Source organism: Microtus oregoni, unplaced genomic scaffold (genome assembly GCF_018167655.1).
Source record: "Microtus oregoni isolate MIOR12 unplaced genomic scaffold, Mior012 000118F_ref0000498, whole genome shotgun sequence".
NCBI classification, from domain to species: domain Eukaryota; kingdom Metazoa; phylum Chordata; class Mammalia; order Rodentia; family Cricetidae; genus Microtus; species Microtus oregoni.
In genome coordinates this window covers 2,432,653-2,451,260 of record NW_024544747.1, presented here as the reverse complement: position 1 = coordinate 2,451,260, position 18,608 = coordinate 2,432,653, and the positions used below count along the sequence as shown (strand labels likewise).

Here is an 18,608-nt window from a genome sequence, read left to right as displayed (position 1 = left end):
GGTGAAGTAGCCCAGTTGGAGCCTCACGCCGGGAAAGGGAAAGTAAGTCCAGAGTAGCACTTAGTGTGTTTGTCTTAGTGGCCCGATGCCTGTGAAGGAGGAGGGGACTGGGTCACAGCATTCTTTTAAGAAAGACTTTCTGGAAGCTGGAGAGATGGTTCCGTGGTTAAGAGCCCTGGCTGCTCTTCCAGAGGACCTGGGTGCAATTCCTAGCACCCACATGGCAGCTCCCAATAGTCTGTAACTCCAAGATCTGACACCTGCACGCAGACATACATGCAGGCAAAACACCAATGCACATAAAATAAAGTTAAATTAAATCTTAAAAAAAGTCTTACTGAGCAGTTACTATGTGAATGTTTCTGTGCTGTGTATGGGGCTAGAGTCTTTTAAAAATATCCCTCTTTTCCTTTCCTTTCTTCTCTGAGACAGTTTCGCTATGCAACACTGGCTGGCCTGGAACTTGCTCTATAGACAAGGTTGGCCTCTGCCTCCCGAGTGCATCATGCCTGGCTTGTTTTGTTTTGAATTATGTACACGTGTGTGAGTGTGTGTGCACGAGTGCAGTTGCCCCACGGAGCCCAGAAGAGGGCATCGGATCTCCTGGAGCTGGAGTTAGAGGCTGGAAACGGCAAGAGTATACACACTCTTAACCACTGGTCCATCTCTCTAGCCCCCACATCTCTGTTTCCTTGCTAAGCAGAATTGCAGTATGCCTTTAGGACATAAAAACTGGGGGCTGTTAGGTTAGTTTGGAAGTGAGGGGCAGTCACCATTCAAGGCAAGTGCCTGCTGGAGTTGCCTTTGCAGATGTGTAACTGGGCCATTGGAGAGGATGGAGCTGCTCAGTCTTAACTCCTTCTACCACATCTGTGATCTCGGGGTATGGTTATTTAATGTTACAGCCTGGGAAAGAGAATGACTGCCATATTTGCATCTCAAGGGGATGTGAAGTTCCAACTTAAAAATATATATAAACCACTGTTTTCCCCTCCAGGTATCTCAGAGGAGCCTTGGTATGTACTGTGGTTTGGAGTATTTGAATGATGAATATGCGTGTATTTCCATGGTCGTTTGCATTGGAGAATGAATATGCATGTATTCCTGTGACCATTTGCATATCTGTTTTTAAACAGAGACCAGATGAGGAAGCTGTGGTGGATCAGGGCGGGACCAGCACAACCCTCAACATTCACTATGAGAAGGAAGAGTTGGAAGGTGAGAGGCTGCCTCCCATGGCCAGGGAAAACAAAAGCCCTCTGGAGACCTGGGTTCACATCTGACTCTTTTTTTCCTGCCTGAGGGACCCTGTGGGGAAAACAGCTACCTTCCTTTGCCTCTTGGTCCTTGTCTTAAACAAGAGCAGAGATAAGAGTGCCTCTGTCTGATAGGCTTGGTGCAGGACCCAGTAGGCAGCGTGAGACACAGGCATGGAGTACTGGGCCACTCAGCACAGATATCAACAATAGCAAAAACCCTTTCTTTGAAACTGTGAAGTGATCACTTAGTTCACTGACTCTTCGTAACTGCTACCCTTTTGTTTGTAGCACTGGATTTTTTTTTAAAACTTATTTTACATACCAACCAGTTTCCCCTTTCTCTTCTCCTCCCTTTCTCTCCACCACACCTCTTTTTTACCCCCTGCCCCAAATAGGGTAAGGCCTCCCTTAGGGAGTCAATAGAGCCTGGCATATCAATTTCAGGCAGGAGCGAGCTCCTTGCCCCTGCATCAAGGCTGAGCCAGGCATCCCACCATAGGGAGTGGGTTCCAAAAAGCCAGCTCGTGCACGAGGGACTGATTCTGACCCCACTGCTAGGTTGGTCCCATGCAGGCTCCCTAGCTGTTTGGTCTAGAGTCTGTGAGCTCCCGCGAGCGGGGGTCAGCTGTCTCTGTGGGTTTCCCAACCATGATCTTGACTCCCACTGCATCTGTAGTACTGTTAATCACACAGGCAAAAATAGGACTATGACCACAATTTCTGAGATATTTGAAGCAAGCTTTATTAAATACTGGCTGGGATTCTGGACTCTGGCCAGGTCCCTACCCAGGATTTCCAGAGTGTTGGGCCAAATTACCTTAGCCAGGGGCTTTATAAAGGCAAACCCTGCAAGACTCTGCACTTCTGGCCTTCGTCCAATCAGAGGCAAGCATATATCCAGCTGTACTTCCTGCCTCTGTGCCTCCCACTTACCTGTGATGGAGCACATCCTGTGCAGTTGGGGCCGCCAACCTTGTTTACAGAAGTGAGAACACGTGACTTGTTGTCCTACATGAACAAGAGCCCCCACATTCCAGGAAGTTATACCTGTAAGCGGGGCTTACAGGTTAGAAGCACTTTTTAAAATATAAATCTCTTAGACTCAGTAATTTAAACTTAAACATAACTTCAGCCCTCACAGTACCCGAGACACATGTTGGTGCCACACCCACTTTAGTTTTGAGAACCGACCTGATGGTGGGGGAAGACTGGGTGGAATCCATCTTTTCTCCCTCTCTACTGCAAGGCAGACACACAGGTATCACCTCACCCTCCAGGCCTTGGCACCTTGCTTCCTCGTGCTGTCCCAACGCCTCGCAGGGTATTGTGAGCAGCTCCATTGTCCTCTAGCAATTACCTGTGCACTTTAATCCTCCACTGGGAAGTGGACATGTTTGAATGTTTTTGTGAGGGAATAGAATAGTAAACCCAGACAAGTTCTCTTGGATCTTGAGGGCCAGGTCTCATCCATCGAGGTCAGCTGAGCAACATCTCCAGATGATGTCATGCTCCCCTCTGCTGGGAAAGAAAACTGCAGGATGTTACATTGCTGGGGGACGCCGTGCTGGAAAATGACATTGCTCCTGATTAAGTGCTAGATTTATGACTCCTGATGTCAGCTTAATGCACTTTAACAAAAGCTAGTCCCACTTGGTTGTATTTGTAGTTTTAAGGAGGCTTGCCTGTGTTCCACATGTAGGACTTCCTGTGGTTATCCACTTAGAGTCATCTTGGGAGCCCAAAGGAGCAGAGTCTCCCTTAGGGCTCCCTGGTGGGTGCTCGGCCAACAGCACCAGCTGCAGTGTGGTCTGCAGCCCCATCTCTGTGGTGGCTCCAACCCATGCTTTCTCTTCTGTCCCAAAGACCCCGTGTCTCTCATTTATGGCTGTTCTCAGTGCACGTGTGTGTGTGTGTGTGTGTGTGTGTGTGTGTTTGTGTGTTTATGTGTGTGTTTGTGTGTGTGTGCCTGTGTGTGTTTGTGTGTGTGTGTGCGCGCGCGCGTGTGTGTGTTTGTGTGTGTGTGTGCATGTGTGTGTCTGTTTCTGTGTGTGTTTGTGTCTGTGTGTGTCTGTGTGTTTGTGTCTGTGTGTGTTTGTGTCTGTGTGTGTGCATTCTTATTTTTAAAAACAGTAACATCTTTCTTACAAGTTTTACTAAATTATTTGCACCCGCATGGCCCCAGTAGACTCACTGTGACACTCACTATCGAATGAGCATGGTTCCACACCAGTGCTGGAGTAGATCTCAGCAGGGACTTGGAGTTCACATATCACAGTTGGGAGTAAGCAGCTGCTCATCTGTAATGCAAGACAGAAAAAAAGGCGCGAGAAAAGCTTCAGCTGGGGCTCTGGGTGGCTTGGAGGAAGGAGACCACACATCTCACCGGGGAGATTAGAAACAATGCCAAGGAGGCAGAGTTTGCCGAGAATTTGGTGAGTGCATGTGCAGACAGTGCCAGCACACTTGAGGAAGAGCAGCCTGGCTCAGGTAGAGAGTGTGAACCACTGTGGATACAGCAGTTATGGAAGGCGAAGGGCGCTGAGACCAACCACTGGGTGCTGGCGAAGCTACAAAGGTGTGCACGTGTATTCTTCTCCAGAATGTTCGTTCTGTGCCAGAGGTAGGGCTACCCGTTTTGCTCTCTTGAGCTGATAACCTGGTTTTTTAGGGTCGTTTATTTCCATGTTAAATATGTAAACTTGACCTAAAGGAAAGAAAATCCAAAGAAGTGAGGAGAACCGAGCACAGTTGTCCTGGACACACAGGATGGATACTGAGAACTGAGCACAGGGATACTGGACACACAATATGGCCACTGAGAACTGACCACAGGGACACTGGACACACAGGATGGACACTGAGATCGAGCACAGGGACACTGGACACACAGGATGGACACTGAGATCGAGCACAGGGACACTGGACACACAGGATGGTCACTGAGAACTGAGAACAGGGGTCCTGCACACACAAGATGGACCATATGACTGTAACCAGGAGAACAACTCTGTAACGTTCAGTTAGTATGGAGGGCAGGGAAGAGACCCTGCTTCGTCAGAGCAGGAGACGTGAATGGCTTGATGTTCCTGATCTATGGGACCTGTTGTGGGAATTCATTCAGCCAATAGCCTTTTGGGTATCAACCAATGAGGGCATGGTCTGAGGTCTAAGCAGATGAAAACTGTGCTTGCTCTCTGTTGGTTGGTGGTCAGAGTTTGGGTCACAGCTTCCAGCACCCATAGAGGACCGTGGCTCTCCACCCTTATCATGACTTAAAACCAGGGGCTAGGAGAGTCGCGTGTAGAAGTGAACTTAAAATTCAAAGACTGGGTCCCACTGAAAAAGAGGAGAGAGCAAGGGTCAAGAGTCACCCTTGTTTTGGGTTATGAGACATCTGGATGTGTCCGGCGGTAGCGGCACCAGAGTGCAAGGAACCCAGAACACCAAAGAAGACGGGCATCTGGAGTTCCCGGATACATGCCGGGCTCGCCGTGGAGTCTGTGGAACTGGGAGATGTGCTAGACAGAGCTTTGGTGACTAAGTGCCATCTGATGTCCTTACTGCATACAGCTTTAGTAGAGGGCAGGGACAGAAGCCACAGTCAGAGGCCATGGAGCAGGAACTTGGCGGGGGGAGTGAGGCCAGTCATGATTCTTGGTGGGAAAGGAAGGAGAGGGGGAAACACGGGGAACAGCCAGTGGGAGTCTTCAAAGGTCAGCCATGGAAGGACTGGATTGAGGAGAGAGTGAGGGTAGCCATCCCAGCAGAGGGACAGGGGAGTGGGAGGCATGGGATGGAGAACTCCCGAGCCGGGCAGAGGAGCCAGACGGTGATGGACAGCGTTTCCATGAGATGCCCCGCGTCTTCTCAGTAAAGCAAGAAACAAGGAGTCAAAGGGAAGGAATGGGTGTAGGTAGGATTCAAAGACACCAGCTAAAGATGCCAGGAGCCATGGGAACAGTGTGGGCACAGCAGTGTTGCGAGTATAAGGCTTTGGAACAGCCCTGAAGCTTCTGATTCTGGGCTCCAGGCTTGGCAGGAAGTCAGGTGGAGGATGGAAACCAAAGGGAGGAGTGGGAGCAGGAGGAGGGGCGAGAAAGGACGGCTGTCGGGTCACTTACTTCCGTGTCCTCCACTCTGTGCCCGTCTTTAGTGTCTCTAAACCCAACCACGCCCCCTCTGAGGTAGAAGGTCCGTCTGCAGCAGTCTAGGTGGTATGGCCTGCGGTGCTGGGCATGTCCTTGAGCAGTTTCTGTCCTAATCTTTGCTGCTCTTGATAACCCCGTGAGTTAAAAAGAAAGAGTGCCAGCGTTCTTTTAGTAGCTGAGTCAAGAGAGGCTTGTTCATCCTCAGACATCCAGTGCTGAAAGGGAGCTTTAAGCCCAGCTGGGCTGACTGGGGCCTTGACCATGCTTAACCACTTCCTGCCAAAACCGGCCAAAGTCCCCATACAGGAATTGTCTCTTAAAATCACCCCATTGTTCTTGTAACAGCAACAAGTAACATATATCCATAGTTTGTAAGTCATATCCCCTCCTTCCCTTCCTATTCTCCCTCCCTCTTCCAATCCTCCCTCCTCCCCACTCCCTCTCAGAGCCTTGCACACACCAAGGCGTCCAGCTGCATTCCCGTGCTCTAATATGTGACCTGCTGTGCCCTTCACATGTCCTTCAGTCTCACGTGTTCTTCATTAGATTGCCACACATCCTCGTGAGGTTTATAGCCACATGCAAGACAGAGAAAGACACTGCCAACTCTGTGATTGCTGTCTTTATTAGTGGAGTCTGCGATGTTTAATCATTCCAGAAGGGCCTGGCACAAAAACCCTGTGGTTCTTAGCTCTCGATTACGCTAGACTCCTTTTGGGAACGGCATTCTCACCATAGGTCTTCTGCTTTCATCCAGGTCATAGAACTCTGTATGTGGGGGTTCGGATGCCACTGGGCAGGCAGGGCCATCGGCACCACCGCACTCATGGCCAGAAGCACCGGAGACGAGGAGCGCGGGGCAAAGGAACCAGCCAGGGTGAAGAGGTCCTGGAAGCTTTGGCCCATGGTAATACCTTGGGGATAGAGGGGTAGCGCTCTGGGGAGAGGGGAGGTAACACCCTGGGAGAGAGGACCAGTGTCTATGATTGGGTGGTATGGTGATTCATGGGAATGCAGGAGGCATAGGCAGGTGGTCTTGATTTTCTAGCCCTTGGCTAGGGTTCCCAGGAAGAAGGAATGTTTCTAAGAACTAAAAATGTCTTCCTGAAATTGACATTTCAACACCTCAGTCAACACTATAAGTAATCCTTTGCTATTTAAAATTCGTCAGCTCTCTAGAAAACTAAAAAAATCTATTTTTATGTGTTTGGGTGTTTTGCCTGCATGTATGTTTATGCGCCACATGCTTGCCCGGTGCCTTTGGTGGCTAGAAGAGGGGATATATCCCTGGGACTGGAGTTAGACAGTTGTGAACTACGTGTGGGTGCTGGGAACTGAACTGATTTCTAGGTTCTCATGGGACTTCTGCAAGTGGTCTTAGTTTATAGTTCTGCTCTCTGGTTTAAATGTTTACCCTTAGCCTTTTCCCAAAGAACAAAAGAACTTTTAAATCTGTATTCAGGACATCTATATATTCCCTTAGCTGTAAGGCAGAATGCTATTTTCATTCTGACTTGGAGCTAGATACACATCCAGACCTTTCTCTGTTGGTTTTCTAGACACCCCTTCTCAGCGTGTTCAGTTCATTCTGGGCACTGAGGACGACGAGGAGCATGTGCCTCATGAGCTGTTCACAGAGCTGGATGAGATCTGTCTGAGAGAGGGAGAGGATGCCGAGTGGAAGGAGACGGCCAGGTGAGGCCCTGAAGGAGCCGGGTCAGGAGCTCAGGACAGGCAGGTGCACACCTCTCAGCAGGTGGCAGGCCTGCTTGCCCTGACTCTTCATGGCTGAAGTGGTAGCTAGGAGGCCTGGCTCCTGCTCACACTGATGTAGCTAGCGTTGATGCATGCCCTACTGTGGCTGTTTCCCAGGGTCCGAGAGAGCTAAACAGGCCAGCTGGCCTGATGCCATGTGACAAGGCTGTTAGTCTTCCGTGTTTCTGTCTTTGTGGATTTCTGAAGTCATACAGAGCACAGATAAAAATGTCATTTTTTATTAATATGGTTTGTCAATATGTCCAAATGATAAAGATTAAATTTTTAAATTCCTATAGACAATAAAATAAGTGAAGGTAAGCAAAAGGAAGAAAATGACAGTTACCTTCAATCCTACTGTCCCAAGGAGAAAACAAAGCATATATTTAGGGTCTTATACATATATGTGTTTATAATTTTAGATTTGTCTTTAAATAAAAGTGGGATTAAGGTTGAGCATTGGTGATCCTCACCTTTAGTCCCAGCACTCAGGAGACAGAGGCAAAGGAGTTCAAGGCCAGCCTGGTCTACAACGTGAGTTCCAGGACAGCAAGGGCTGTTACACAGAGAAACCCGGTCTCAAAATATAAAACAAAAAAGATTTGCACTGTGCCACAATTTGCTTTTCCAGTTTTTTTTTTTTTTTGTGTGTGTGTGTCTGGGTCAGCTGTTCCAGTGTTCTCTATGACCTTTTAGATATTTTGTTCTCTTGAAAAAAAAAAAAAACATCTTCTGTCTGTGGCATCTCATTATTGGCCGTGTTTGCAGGTGGCTGAAGTTTGAAGAGGATGTTGAAGATGGGGGAGAGCGCTGGAGCAAGCCTTATGTGGCTACCCTCTCTCTGCACAGTCTGTTTGAGCTGAGGAGCTGCCTCATCAATGGCTCTGTCCTCCTGGACATGCGTGCAAGCAGCATAGAAGAAATTTCTGGTAAGGCTAACAAAGGGCCGAGACATTTTGTATAAGTAGAAAGTATAAGAGGCAGGTGTTCTGGTGCACACCGGTAATTCTGGAAGTTGTCAGGGCTGAAGCAGGGGAAAGACGGGTTCAAGGCCTGCACTATACAGTGGTACTTTATCTTAAGCAAAACAGACAGAACAAGGAAGTCAGAAAGAAAGAAAATGAAAGGGCTGCTCAGATGGCTCAGTTAGTAAACATATTTGCTGGGCAACTTGAGTCCCACCCAGAAACTCATAACGGAAGAAGTGACTTACGAAAGTTGTCCTCTGTCCTCCACGAAGACCCGATGGCGCACGCCTTCATCACACACACGTGCACACTAATAATTGTGACAGTCATAAAAACTCCAAGAAGAAAATTAAATTAAAGATTTAGCAGTATAGCCGGGCGGTGGTGGCGCATGCCTTTAATCCCAGCACTTGGGAGGCAGAGGCAGGTGGATCTCTGTGAGTTCGAGACCAGCCTGGTCTACAAGAGCTAGTTCCAGGACAGGCTCCAAAACCACAGAGAAATCCTGTCTCGAAAAACCAAAAAAAGAAAAAAAAAAAAAGATTTAGCAGTATAAAATATGTCATCTAGAACAGATATGCAGGAACGTGAGCCGTAGCATTCCCATGTTTCAGCGTGGCATGCAGGATAGACCCGTCTGGTGGGGTTTTCTGATGTGAACAGACTTTAAGATACTGTGTTTGGGGCGCAGCTTTGGAGACTACCAGATGGCATATGGAACACTTCCCCTCAGATTGACTCCATTCTACTAGACAGGTTAAAGATTTCTCCATTCCAAGTGTCTAAATAATCATGCCTCTTTAAGGACTTTTGGGACCCCGGGGGATGGAGGTCAGTACTGATGGACTCCTGTGCGAACTCTTTCCGAAGGCGGTGCCCCAGTTGTACTCCCAACTGTGGGGGAAGCAGAATTTAAAAAAAAAAGTGAGTTCAGCATTAGAGTCACGTTCACTGCTCTAGAGATAGTGGAACCTGCGAGAATGGAGCCCCAAAGTACAGTTTATACCCTGAAGACAGCACCACAGGCAAGTCTCAGGTAGTGGGCAAGCTGCCCTTAGCAATTGACAAAAACATGTTCTCTGTGGAGGCTTATAAAAACAGTAGCCAGTCAGAAAGAGTGGACTCACCCTGTCCAATCAATACACCTCATACAAACAGTAGCCAGTCATAAAGAATAAACTTACTCCTGTCCAATCAATACACCTCATACAAACAGTAGCCAGTCGTAAAGAATAAACTTACTCCTGTCCAATCAATACACCTCATACAAACAGTAGCCAGTCGTAAAGAATAAACTTACTCCTGTCCAATCAATACACCTCATACAAACAGTAGCCAGTCATAAAGAATAAACTTACTCCTGTCCAATCAATACACCTCATACAAACAGTAGCCAGTCATAAAGAATAAACTTACTCCTGTCCAATCAATACACCTCATACAAACAGTAGCCAGTCATAAAGAATAAACTTACTCCTGTCCAATCAATACACCTCATACAAACAGTAGCCAGTCATAAAGAATAAACTTACTCCTGTCCAATCAATACACCTCATACAAACAGTAGCCAGTCGTAAAGAATAAACTTACTCCTGTCCAATCAATACACCTGGAAGGGGCACAAAAGCACATCCCAGAACAGTTAGGTGTTTTTTAAGAAACTGAGGTCCCAACACTCATGGTTTCTGGGAGTTTTCCCAGAGCACTTTTATCTTCCCTCACACGACTCAACTCATAGACTGTAGTCCAAGTGGGTCGCATCTGTATTTCATCAACTTCTGACTATGTGTCTAAATGCCTGTGAAGTACCCCAGAAAGTTTGTGCCCTGTTTTTCAGTGGAGGAGCCCCGGAGAGTTAGTGATATTATAATCATCAAGAATGAGGAGACCCTGCTGAAGTCTTGGGGGTAGTACTTGATCAAATTAGCTGTAAGAAAGACGGAGGGTGAGCTAAAGGGAGCGTGAACCAGGTTGTTGGATCTGACCAGATGAGATGGTGCTCCACTGCAGAGGAAGGAGACCTTCCCTCCGCCACCCCCTGCTCAGGGCTGCTCCTTCCTGGACCCCAGATTTGGTACAAACCGCATCCAAGCACCTGTTTCTAAGGCGATCTTTTATAAGTGGGGAAGAAAAGTTTAAGTGGCTGCTGTCTGACTCAGGCAGAAAAAGAAGCAGCAGATGACCTTGCAGGTGGAATTTTAGGAGAAGGGAAGGGGGTCCATGTTACAGTGGGCTAGGATGCAGTGGTGACAGAGGTAGGGCTGAGTGGGGAAGGGGAAGCAGATGAGGGAAGGGGGTCCTCTTAAGTGGGCTAGGATGCGGTGATGACAGAGGTAGGGCTGAGGGAGGATGGGGAAGCTGATGAGGGAAGGGGGGCAGGAATATTTGTCCCAGAGGGACAAAGGACCGCCTCCAGATAGGAGGAGACAGATGTGGCACATAGGCACATAACGGTAAAGTAGGAGAAATCTGTATTAGGGTGAGGTGTTTAATTTTAATTGGGCATGTTAATTAGGTGAGTCAAAGGGGGCTTCTGATAGCTGGACTCGAGTCAGCCTCAGGAGGAGGAGGTGGAAAACAAGGGAAGAAACCTTGGTGGCAGCTTTAGGAATGCAACCCAAAGGTTTTTAAGCAAGGCAGAGGGGCTGGGGGAGAAGGGTAAGACCTGGCAGAGCCACCTGCTCCAGTGGGCCAGTGTCCCCTCAGTGGGCCAGTGTCCCCTCAGTGGACCCTACAGCAAGGGCTGATTGCTAGAGCAGCTCAGGAGGTAGAGTGGTGGGAATCACTTGATGGACTGGTTTGGGGCAGGAAGGGAAGAATGTTCAGGATTCTAGTTTGTGGCTGGATGACTAGAAAATCCGCAGATCTGGTGGCTGGAAAGAGGATGAGTTTTATTTTGTACTTGCTAAGTTTTAGGGTGTGGGTACATCCAGATGATGTCTGCTCATGATCGGATCTTTGATGTGACTTGAGATAGGTCACACCGGTCCATGGCATTTGGTGCTTACAGTCTCCTGCAGTTGAGATCATTGAGGATAAAAATGGGGGTGAGGACACCACCTGTCTGAGGATGACTGTGGGGACATAAGCAGGCTGATAGAAGCGAGTCTCCCGTGGAGACTGAGCTCAGGAGTGCAGATGGTGAGGGGACAGCCAGTGCCAGCTGCCAAGCCTGTGTTAGCCACCAGGACTGCTGCAACCCAAGTCCACATGTGTGGTGGTAACTCCTGGAATGCCAGCACTCAGAGGGTAAGGCAGGTAGATCAAGTTCAAGACCACTCTGGGCTTGTGGCAAGATCTCGTCTCAAAACCAATCAAACAATCAGTTCGGAAGCCGGAAATCTGAAATGAGTTCTTGGCAGAGCTGTGTTCTTAAAGGCCCAGAGCAGACACGGATTTTCGGGACACTTTGGCGCTTGGCAGGGAGCGGCAGGTGATTGTTAAAGTAGGATTGTTTGCTTTTGAGAATTTTAAGTGGGAAGAGAAAAGCTAAAAACAATAGCTAGAAAAGGGCCCTCGTGGAATTTTCTTCTTTCAAAGTGGAGGATTTTGAAGCATGAGTGTATATGAGAGAAGAAATAATCATTATGAAGGCTAAATATGCAGGACTCCCGCCTTGATTGCTCACCCCTCTGGTCCTGGCACATAGAACAGCCAGGAGGACCAGCTGCTCACAGCTCAATGTGGCGGCCATCAGCATGGGGAGACATCGGCGCTGTCCTCTCTGTATAGGGGAGACTGAGAAGAGAGTGGTCATGTAATTCCAAGGTCAGATCGGTCAGGAATAATGGAACTAGGGATAGAGTGTAGGGCCTGAAGCTCTGGACATTTATCTAGAGCCCTGATGACAGAACCAAGTAAGACCTTCCGCAAACCTTGATAGTTTGAATGCTGGTGATTGGCTTCAGTGAGCAGTTAACTAATTTAAATAATACATTTTTAAACTTTATTATTTCATTTTATATTCGTATTTTGTCTGCATGTATGTCTTCTGGAAGAGCCGCCCATGCTCTAAACCACGGAACCATCTCTCCATCCCCAATTTAACCTTTCTTTAGGCTGCGCTTTCTTTTTTTTATGTATACTTTTTTTAAATTTATTTATTTATTAAAGATTTCTGCCTCCTCCCCGCCACCGCCTCCCATTTCCCTCCCCCTCCCCCGATCAAGTCCCCCTCCCTCATCAACTCAAAGAACAATCAGGGTTCCCTGACCTGTGGGAAGTCCAAGGACCACCCACCTCAATCCAGGTCTAGTAAGGTGAGCATCCAAACTGCCTAGGCTCCCCCAAAGCCAGTACGTGCAGTAGGATCAAAAACCCATTGCCATTGTTCTTGAGTTCTCAGTAGTCCTCATTGTCCGCTATGTTCAGCAAGTCCGGTTTTATCCCATGCTTTTTCAGACCCAGGCCAGCTGGCCTTAGTGGGTTCCCGATAGAAAATCCCCATTGTCTCAGTGTGGGTGCACCCCTTGTGGTCCAGAGTTCCTTGCTCGTGCTCTCTCTCCTTCTGCTCCTTATTTGGACCTTGAGATTTCAGTCCGGTACTCCAATGTGGGTCTCTGTCTCTGTCTCCTTTCATTGCCTGATGAAGGTTAATATTCAGGAGGATGCCTATATGTTTGTCTTTGGATTCACCTTCTTATTTAGCTTCTCTAGGATTGCGAATTATAGGCTCAATGTCCTTTATTTATGGCTAGAAACCATTATGAGTGAGTACATCCCATGTTCCTCTTTTTGGGTCCGGCTTACCTCACTCAGGATAGTGTTTTCTATTTCCATCCATTTGTATGCAAAATTCAAGAAGTCCTTGTTTTTTACTGCTGAGTAGTACTCTAATATGTATATATTCCATACTTTCTTCATCCATTCTTCCATTGAAGGGCATCTAGGTTGTTTCCAGGTTCTGGCTATTACAAACAATGCTGCTATGAACATAGTTGAGCATATACTTTTGTTGTATGATAGGGCCTCTCTTGGGTATATTCCCAAGAGTGGTATTGCTGGGTCCAGGGGTAGGTTGATCCCGAATTTCCTGAGAAACCGCCACACTGCTTTCCAAAGTGATTGCACAAGTTTGCATTCCCACCAGCAATGGATGAGTGTACCCCTTTCTCCACAACCTCTCCAGCAAAGGCTATCATTGATGGTTTTGATTTTAGCCATTCTGACAGGTGTAAGATGGTATCTTAAAGTTGTCTTGATTTGCGTTTCCCTGATCGCTAAGGAAGTTGAGCATGACCTTAAGTGTCTTTTGGCCATTTGAACTTCTTCTGTTGAGAATTCTCTGTTCAGCTCAGTGCCCCATTTTATAATTGGGTTGATTATAGGCTGCACTTTCAAGAATCCATTGGAGTTCAAGGTTGCAGCATCCCTGACAGTTACAACAATGCAGGGCTCATGGAGGAAGGACAGTAGAGTTAAGACAGTAATCGTGGGCTCTTAGTCAGCCAGAGCTGGACACGAACCCTGGCTCTTCGGCTTCGCAGATGTAAGAGCTTGGGGACTTTTGTAAGAACCGTCCCTTGGTTTCTTTGTTTGGAAGAACTCTGGCTGAGAAGTTAAGAGCATTTGCTCCTCCTGCAGAGGACTCAAGTTTGGTTCCCAGGACCACATTGTGTGGCTCATGGCCACTTGTAACTCCAGCTACAGGGGAGCTGATGATTCTCTTCCAGTCTTCCTGGGTACCTGCACACATATGGGGCATATACACACACATAAATAAAGATAAAAAATCCATTTTAAAATAGAATTAAAAAAGAATTTTCATCAAAATGCCCACTTTTTGAGTTTCAGTGAGGACTGGACAGATGAAAACCCCATGGTACAGTTCTGGGCATGCATTAAATACTCAGAGACTTCATTCCCTAAGCAATGGTTGGAGCTAAGTATAATGGTATAGTCACCGTGATTAAGTCCTACCTTAAAATTTTTTTAATTAATTAGATTTATTTTATATGGATTAGTCATTTGATATCATGTGTGCATGTACACCACATGCCTGGTGCCCTTGGGGGCTATAAGAGGGTGTTAGGTCTCCTAGAACTGGAATTACAGATGGTTATGACCACCATGGGGGTACTCGGAGTAGAACCCAGGTTCTTTGTAAGAGCAGTCAGTGTTCTTATCCATGGGGCCATCTCTCCAGCTCCGGTAAGCCCCACTCTTGCAGAAAGGTCACATTAACCCGGGAATTCATGGCAGCCTATGTAGCATAGTGACACTCTGTCCCTAAACCATGTGTTCACATTGTTGTCTCGTTGTTAAATAAGCAAAGGACGGTGTTCCATAGCTACAAAACCCAAATGCTCCTTCAGACAGGAAGCTGAAACCACCTTGGTGACCCTAGGAGAGCAGCTCGTCTCTGCCTTTTGCCCCTTCCCCTGCCACCTCATACCCTTCCCCTTGGGTTCCTGAACTCTCCGTCTGAGTGTTGCTGTGAATGTCTCTTTCCTAGACCTGATACTGGACCAGCAAGAACTGTTCAGTGACCTGAATGACAGTATGAGGGTTAAAGTGCGGGAAGCCCTTCTCAAGAAACACCACCATCAGAATGAGAGGCGGAGGAACAACCTCATCCCCATTGTCCGCTCCTTTGCTGAGGTTGGCAAGAAGCAATCGGACCCACATTCCATGGACAAAGATGGTAAGGACTTGGGGGGGGGGGGTCTCTCTTTTTTCTCTCTGTTGAAAACACATTTGGGGACCAGTTGGCGATGCAGAATTACTGGAGGGAGAGGCTGTGACACTTAGACCCCTGGACTCTTTGATGGGTAGTGAGCTGGGTGACTAGGATGCTCCCTTCTCCCTGTGCCCTTGGATAGCATCCCAGGGGGGACTGCGAGGTGAGGGATGTATCCCCGCGTGCTCCCAGAGAAGGTGTAGCTCTGGGGAGAATGGTCACATCGATGAGGAGCTGGGCCAGAGAAGGTGAGCTGCAGCCTTGTCCAGTTAAACAAAAGTCTGCTTAGACACAAACTACCGTGGTCTAGCCAGGCCTCCAGGCTTGTGCTTTGGCTCCACCCCCTGGAGAGTGTATGGCCCTGGACAATCTTCACATGGCACTTAATAAAGACAATGGCGGGACCTTTCTTCCATTTGTTGTGGGATTTCTGTGTGTTAGCTTAGGTCCAGAGCCTGTGTACAGGCGTGGGTGGGCCCAGCTGTTAACCCCTTCTCTTGCCATGGATGCACAAGGCCTCACCTGCAGCTTCTCCTCCTTTGCTGGCAAGCTGTTTGCTAAGCTCTCTGCAGAGGTGCTCGCGCACTGAGGGTCAGGATGGCTCTCTGCAGAGAGAAAGGAAGATAGGAAGGTAATGGAGGACTAGACCTCTGCCTTCTTAGCACTGAGTGCTGGGACAGACGTGACGGACCCTGCTTCATAGTCCTCCCAGCCTGTAGAGGTCACAGCTGGCTGTGATGGATGGCTGGATCTGAGGGGAAGGAGGGGCAAGCCATTGGCAGATTCTGTTTGACTGTCTCCAAATAGGTCAGACTGTTTCTCCTCAGTCTGCTCCAACTACAAGTCTCGAGGTGAAAAATGGAGTGAATTGCGAGCACAGTCCTGTGGATCTAAGCAAGGTGAGGAGACATGGCAGGTTGACTTCTAGACCGAAGGTTATCTGTAGTGGAGCCCAGGGTCTTCTGGAATCTTTCTGGGGTCTGGTAAGCTCCGACGGCTCATGAGCCTTCCCCAAGAGCAGCACTGCTTCTGTGGAAAGGGACGCCATCTTCCTTGTTGTCTCCCTCTGCACACTCAGCTGGCCGACTCAGCACAGCGAAGGCAGACTACTGCTGAGGCCCCACTGACCCTGCTCCCGGTGCATTAGTGACCCTCTGGCACCTGATGCCGTGCAGGCCCTCTCACTGTTGTCACTGCAGTATTTGCCGCTGCCTCCTAAAGCTCGTGATGGAGGGCTGTGGCTGCTGCATCTGATGGAGCAGTCAGTATTTGCAAGGAGACATAACATGACCCAGAACTCCCGAGGCGCTTCCTCCCAGCGGAGCATGGTGGGGTGGGATGAAAGTTCTCGGACTTAAACTTTGATTCTTGAGGTGGCTCAGTGGCTAAAGGTGTTGCTGCCTGAATTCTGCCCTGAAACCCACACAGTGGTGGAGGAACTGATTTTCACAAGGTGTTCTCTGGCTTCCATACATGGACTGCAGCATGTGTAGACACACACACATACAACACTCACACCCACACCCACACCCCACACACTAAATTATATATAGTGTACATGTGCTATAAATGATAAATGTGTGTATGTGTGCGTGCACACACGTGCATGTATTCTAAACTCCGTAGTTGTAGTCAGCTTTCTTTCCCTGAATCTTAATCACTTCCCCCCTTTGTTTTTAAGTAGTGGACTGATCTGATCTATGATCGCTCCATCCAGGGTTTTTATAAAGATCAAATAAAACAGTGAGGAACTCTTCTGTAGCCCTGAGTGATACTTGAAGAGAATGATTGCCAGCGAAGCCGATGGCTCCTAAATTCTCAAAGACTCCTGTGTACTTTCAGGTGGACCTTCATTTCATGAAAAAAATTCCCACTGGGGCAGAGGACTCCAATGTCTTGGTTGGAGAAGTGGACACTCTGGACCGTCCCATCGTCGCCTTTGAGAGGCTGTCCCCAACTGTGCTCCTCTCCGGCTTGAGAGAAGTACCTGGAACAAAGCAGAGGCTGGTCTGGCTGGTCTCTGCCTCGCCAGTGCTTGGATTATGAACCTGTGCTGCCAACTCCGGCTCCTCCCACTCCCCTACCTCATGGGCTCTGGGGATCTAGCTCAGCTCCTTATCTGTTGCAGGAGATTTGTTTGTATTGTTGCTCCAAAACTATCATTGGGGTTGAACTTTGGTTCAGAGGAGCCACATTCAGCTGGCTGGAATAAACCATAGAGTTTCCTGATGGACCCAGATGAAGAATAGAGAAGACACAGAGAGAAGTAAGGAGGGGCTTGGAAAGAACTGTGGCCCTTTTAGATTTGGGAAGGTGGAGAGGAGGGTCAGTTGAACATTTCTTGTGCTGCTCTGTGAAACTAAAGGTATCCAAAGAAATGAAATTTGGCAAATGGATATACTTCATTTTGCAGAGTTTGAAAAATTAAAGTATGTGTACCATACCATAGATATATATTCAGGATTTCAATGGGCAACTGCTTGAGTTTTGAAAAGGCTGATTCTATAATCACACATTTATTAGAAGTTATGGCCATCATGTGGATACCTAGGCAAATGAAATAGTTTTTTTGCTTCTTATACTATAAAGCATGCTATAGGTATACCACACAATCCCACAGGGCAGGCAGTTATAGAAAGCTCTAATCCAACTCTAATAGAGATGCTTAATAAACAGAAAGGGGTAATTAAAACCCCCAGAGATAGATTGCACAGTGCTCTAGTAAACTTTAAAGATTTTTAATGCTAATGAGAAAGGAACTAGAGCTGTAGAGAAATGTTGGATAACAGAAAAATCTGCTGAATTAAATCAGCCTCTATACTTTAAAGATGTGTTGACTTCAGAATGGAAACCAGAATGTGTGTTACACTGGGGAAGAGGTTTTTCTTTTGTTTCCACTGGAGAAGAAAAGCTATGGATACCATCACGACTGATAAAGATTAGATTCAAATGGGAGGGCCCTCTTGTTTAGGAGAGGCAATAGTTCATGAAACAGCATGGCCAATCATCTAAATTAACTTACAAGACTAACCAATGCCTTTCATTTCATCAGACTTAACCTGCCAGAGAGGGAAACTCCCCAGAGTTAGAGAGGGTTTTGTTTTTTATCTTTCAGGAGAATGAAAGCATCCAACTAAAGAATCTAGAGATCACTGGACAAAGAAGACATCTGACTAAGAAGGATGAATCATGCAGAGAAAATGTCCCGAGGAAAAGCGTATATTGGCTTAAAGGTATAGCACATTTTCAGCAGGAAAAAATTAGATAAATTTTCCCAAATCTTTGTTTCTGCTGTTCCCTACAGACATTGAAGGGAAATGGTCTTTTTGTAGCCCCGGTCCAATTAACAATTAAAGCTGACTTTAGAGTTGGGGTGTGGCTCAGTCCTCTATTCTGTGTTCTTTTGTTTTGATTATTATATTGCGTGGGGATGCTTTCTTTTTATCCAGTCTATTTGGTTTTCTTGTACCTTCATAGGAATATCCTTCTTTAGGTTGAGAAAGTTTTCTTGTATAATTTTGTTGAATATATTTTCTGGGCCTTTTAGCTGTAATTCTTCTCCTTCTTCTACTCCTATTATTCTTAGGTTTGGTCTTTTCTTGGTGTCCCAATTTCCTGGATGTTTTGGGTTAAGAATTTGTTGGATTTGTTTTGTTCTTTAATCAGTGAGTTTATTTCCTCTATAGTATCTTCAGTGTCCGAGATTCTTTCTTCTATCTCTTGTATTCTGTTGGTAATACGTGTCTCTGTAGTTCCTGTTCCTTTACCCAGTATTTCCATATCCAGCCTTCCCTCGGTT

The 18,608-nt window shown here is 47.2% G+C and overlaps 1 protein-coding gene across 1 annotated transcript; it reads left to right on the top strand.

Moving 5' to 3' along the window:
* Nucleotides 1-1,101: 1,101 nt before the first annotated feature.
* On the top strand, nucleotides 1,102-18,181 carry LOC121444157 (electroneutral sodium bicarbonate exchanger 1-like). Its single transcript, XM_041645945.1, has 7 exons — nucleotides 1,102-1,218; nucleotides 6,165-6,314; nucleotides 6,967-7,102; nucleotides 7,931-8,091; nucleotides 14,585-14,773; nucleotides 15,617-15,708; nucleotides 16,652-18,181. Exons 2-7 carry the CDS (start codon nucleotides 6,194-6,196, stop codon nucleotides 16,853-16,855), a joined length of 903 nt encoding a protein of 300 aa, XP_041501879.1. The 5' UTR covers nucleotides 1,102-1,218; nucleotides 6,165-6,193; the 3' UTR covers nucleotides 16,856-18,181.
* Nucleotides 18,182-18,608: the final 427 nt, after the last annotated feature.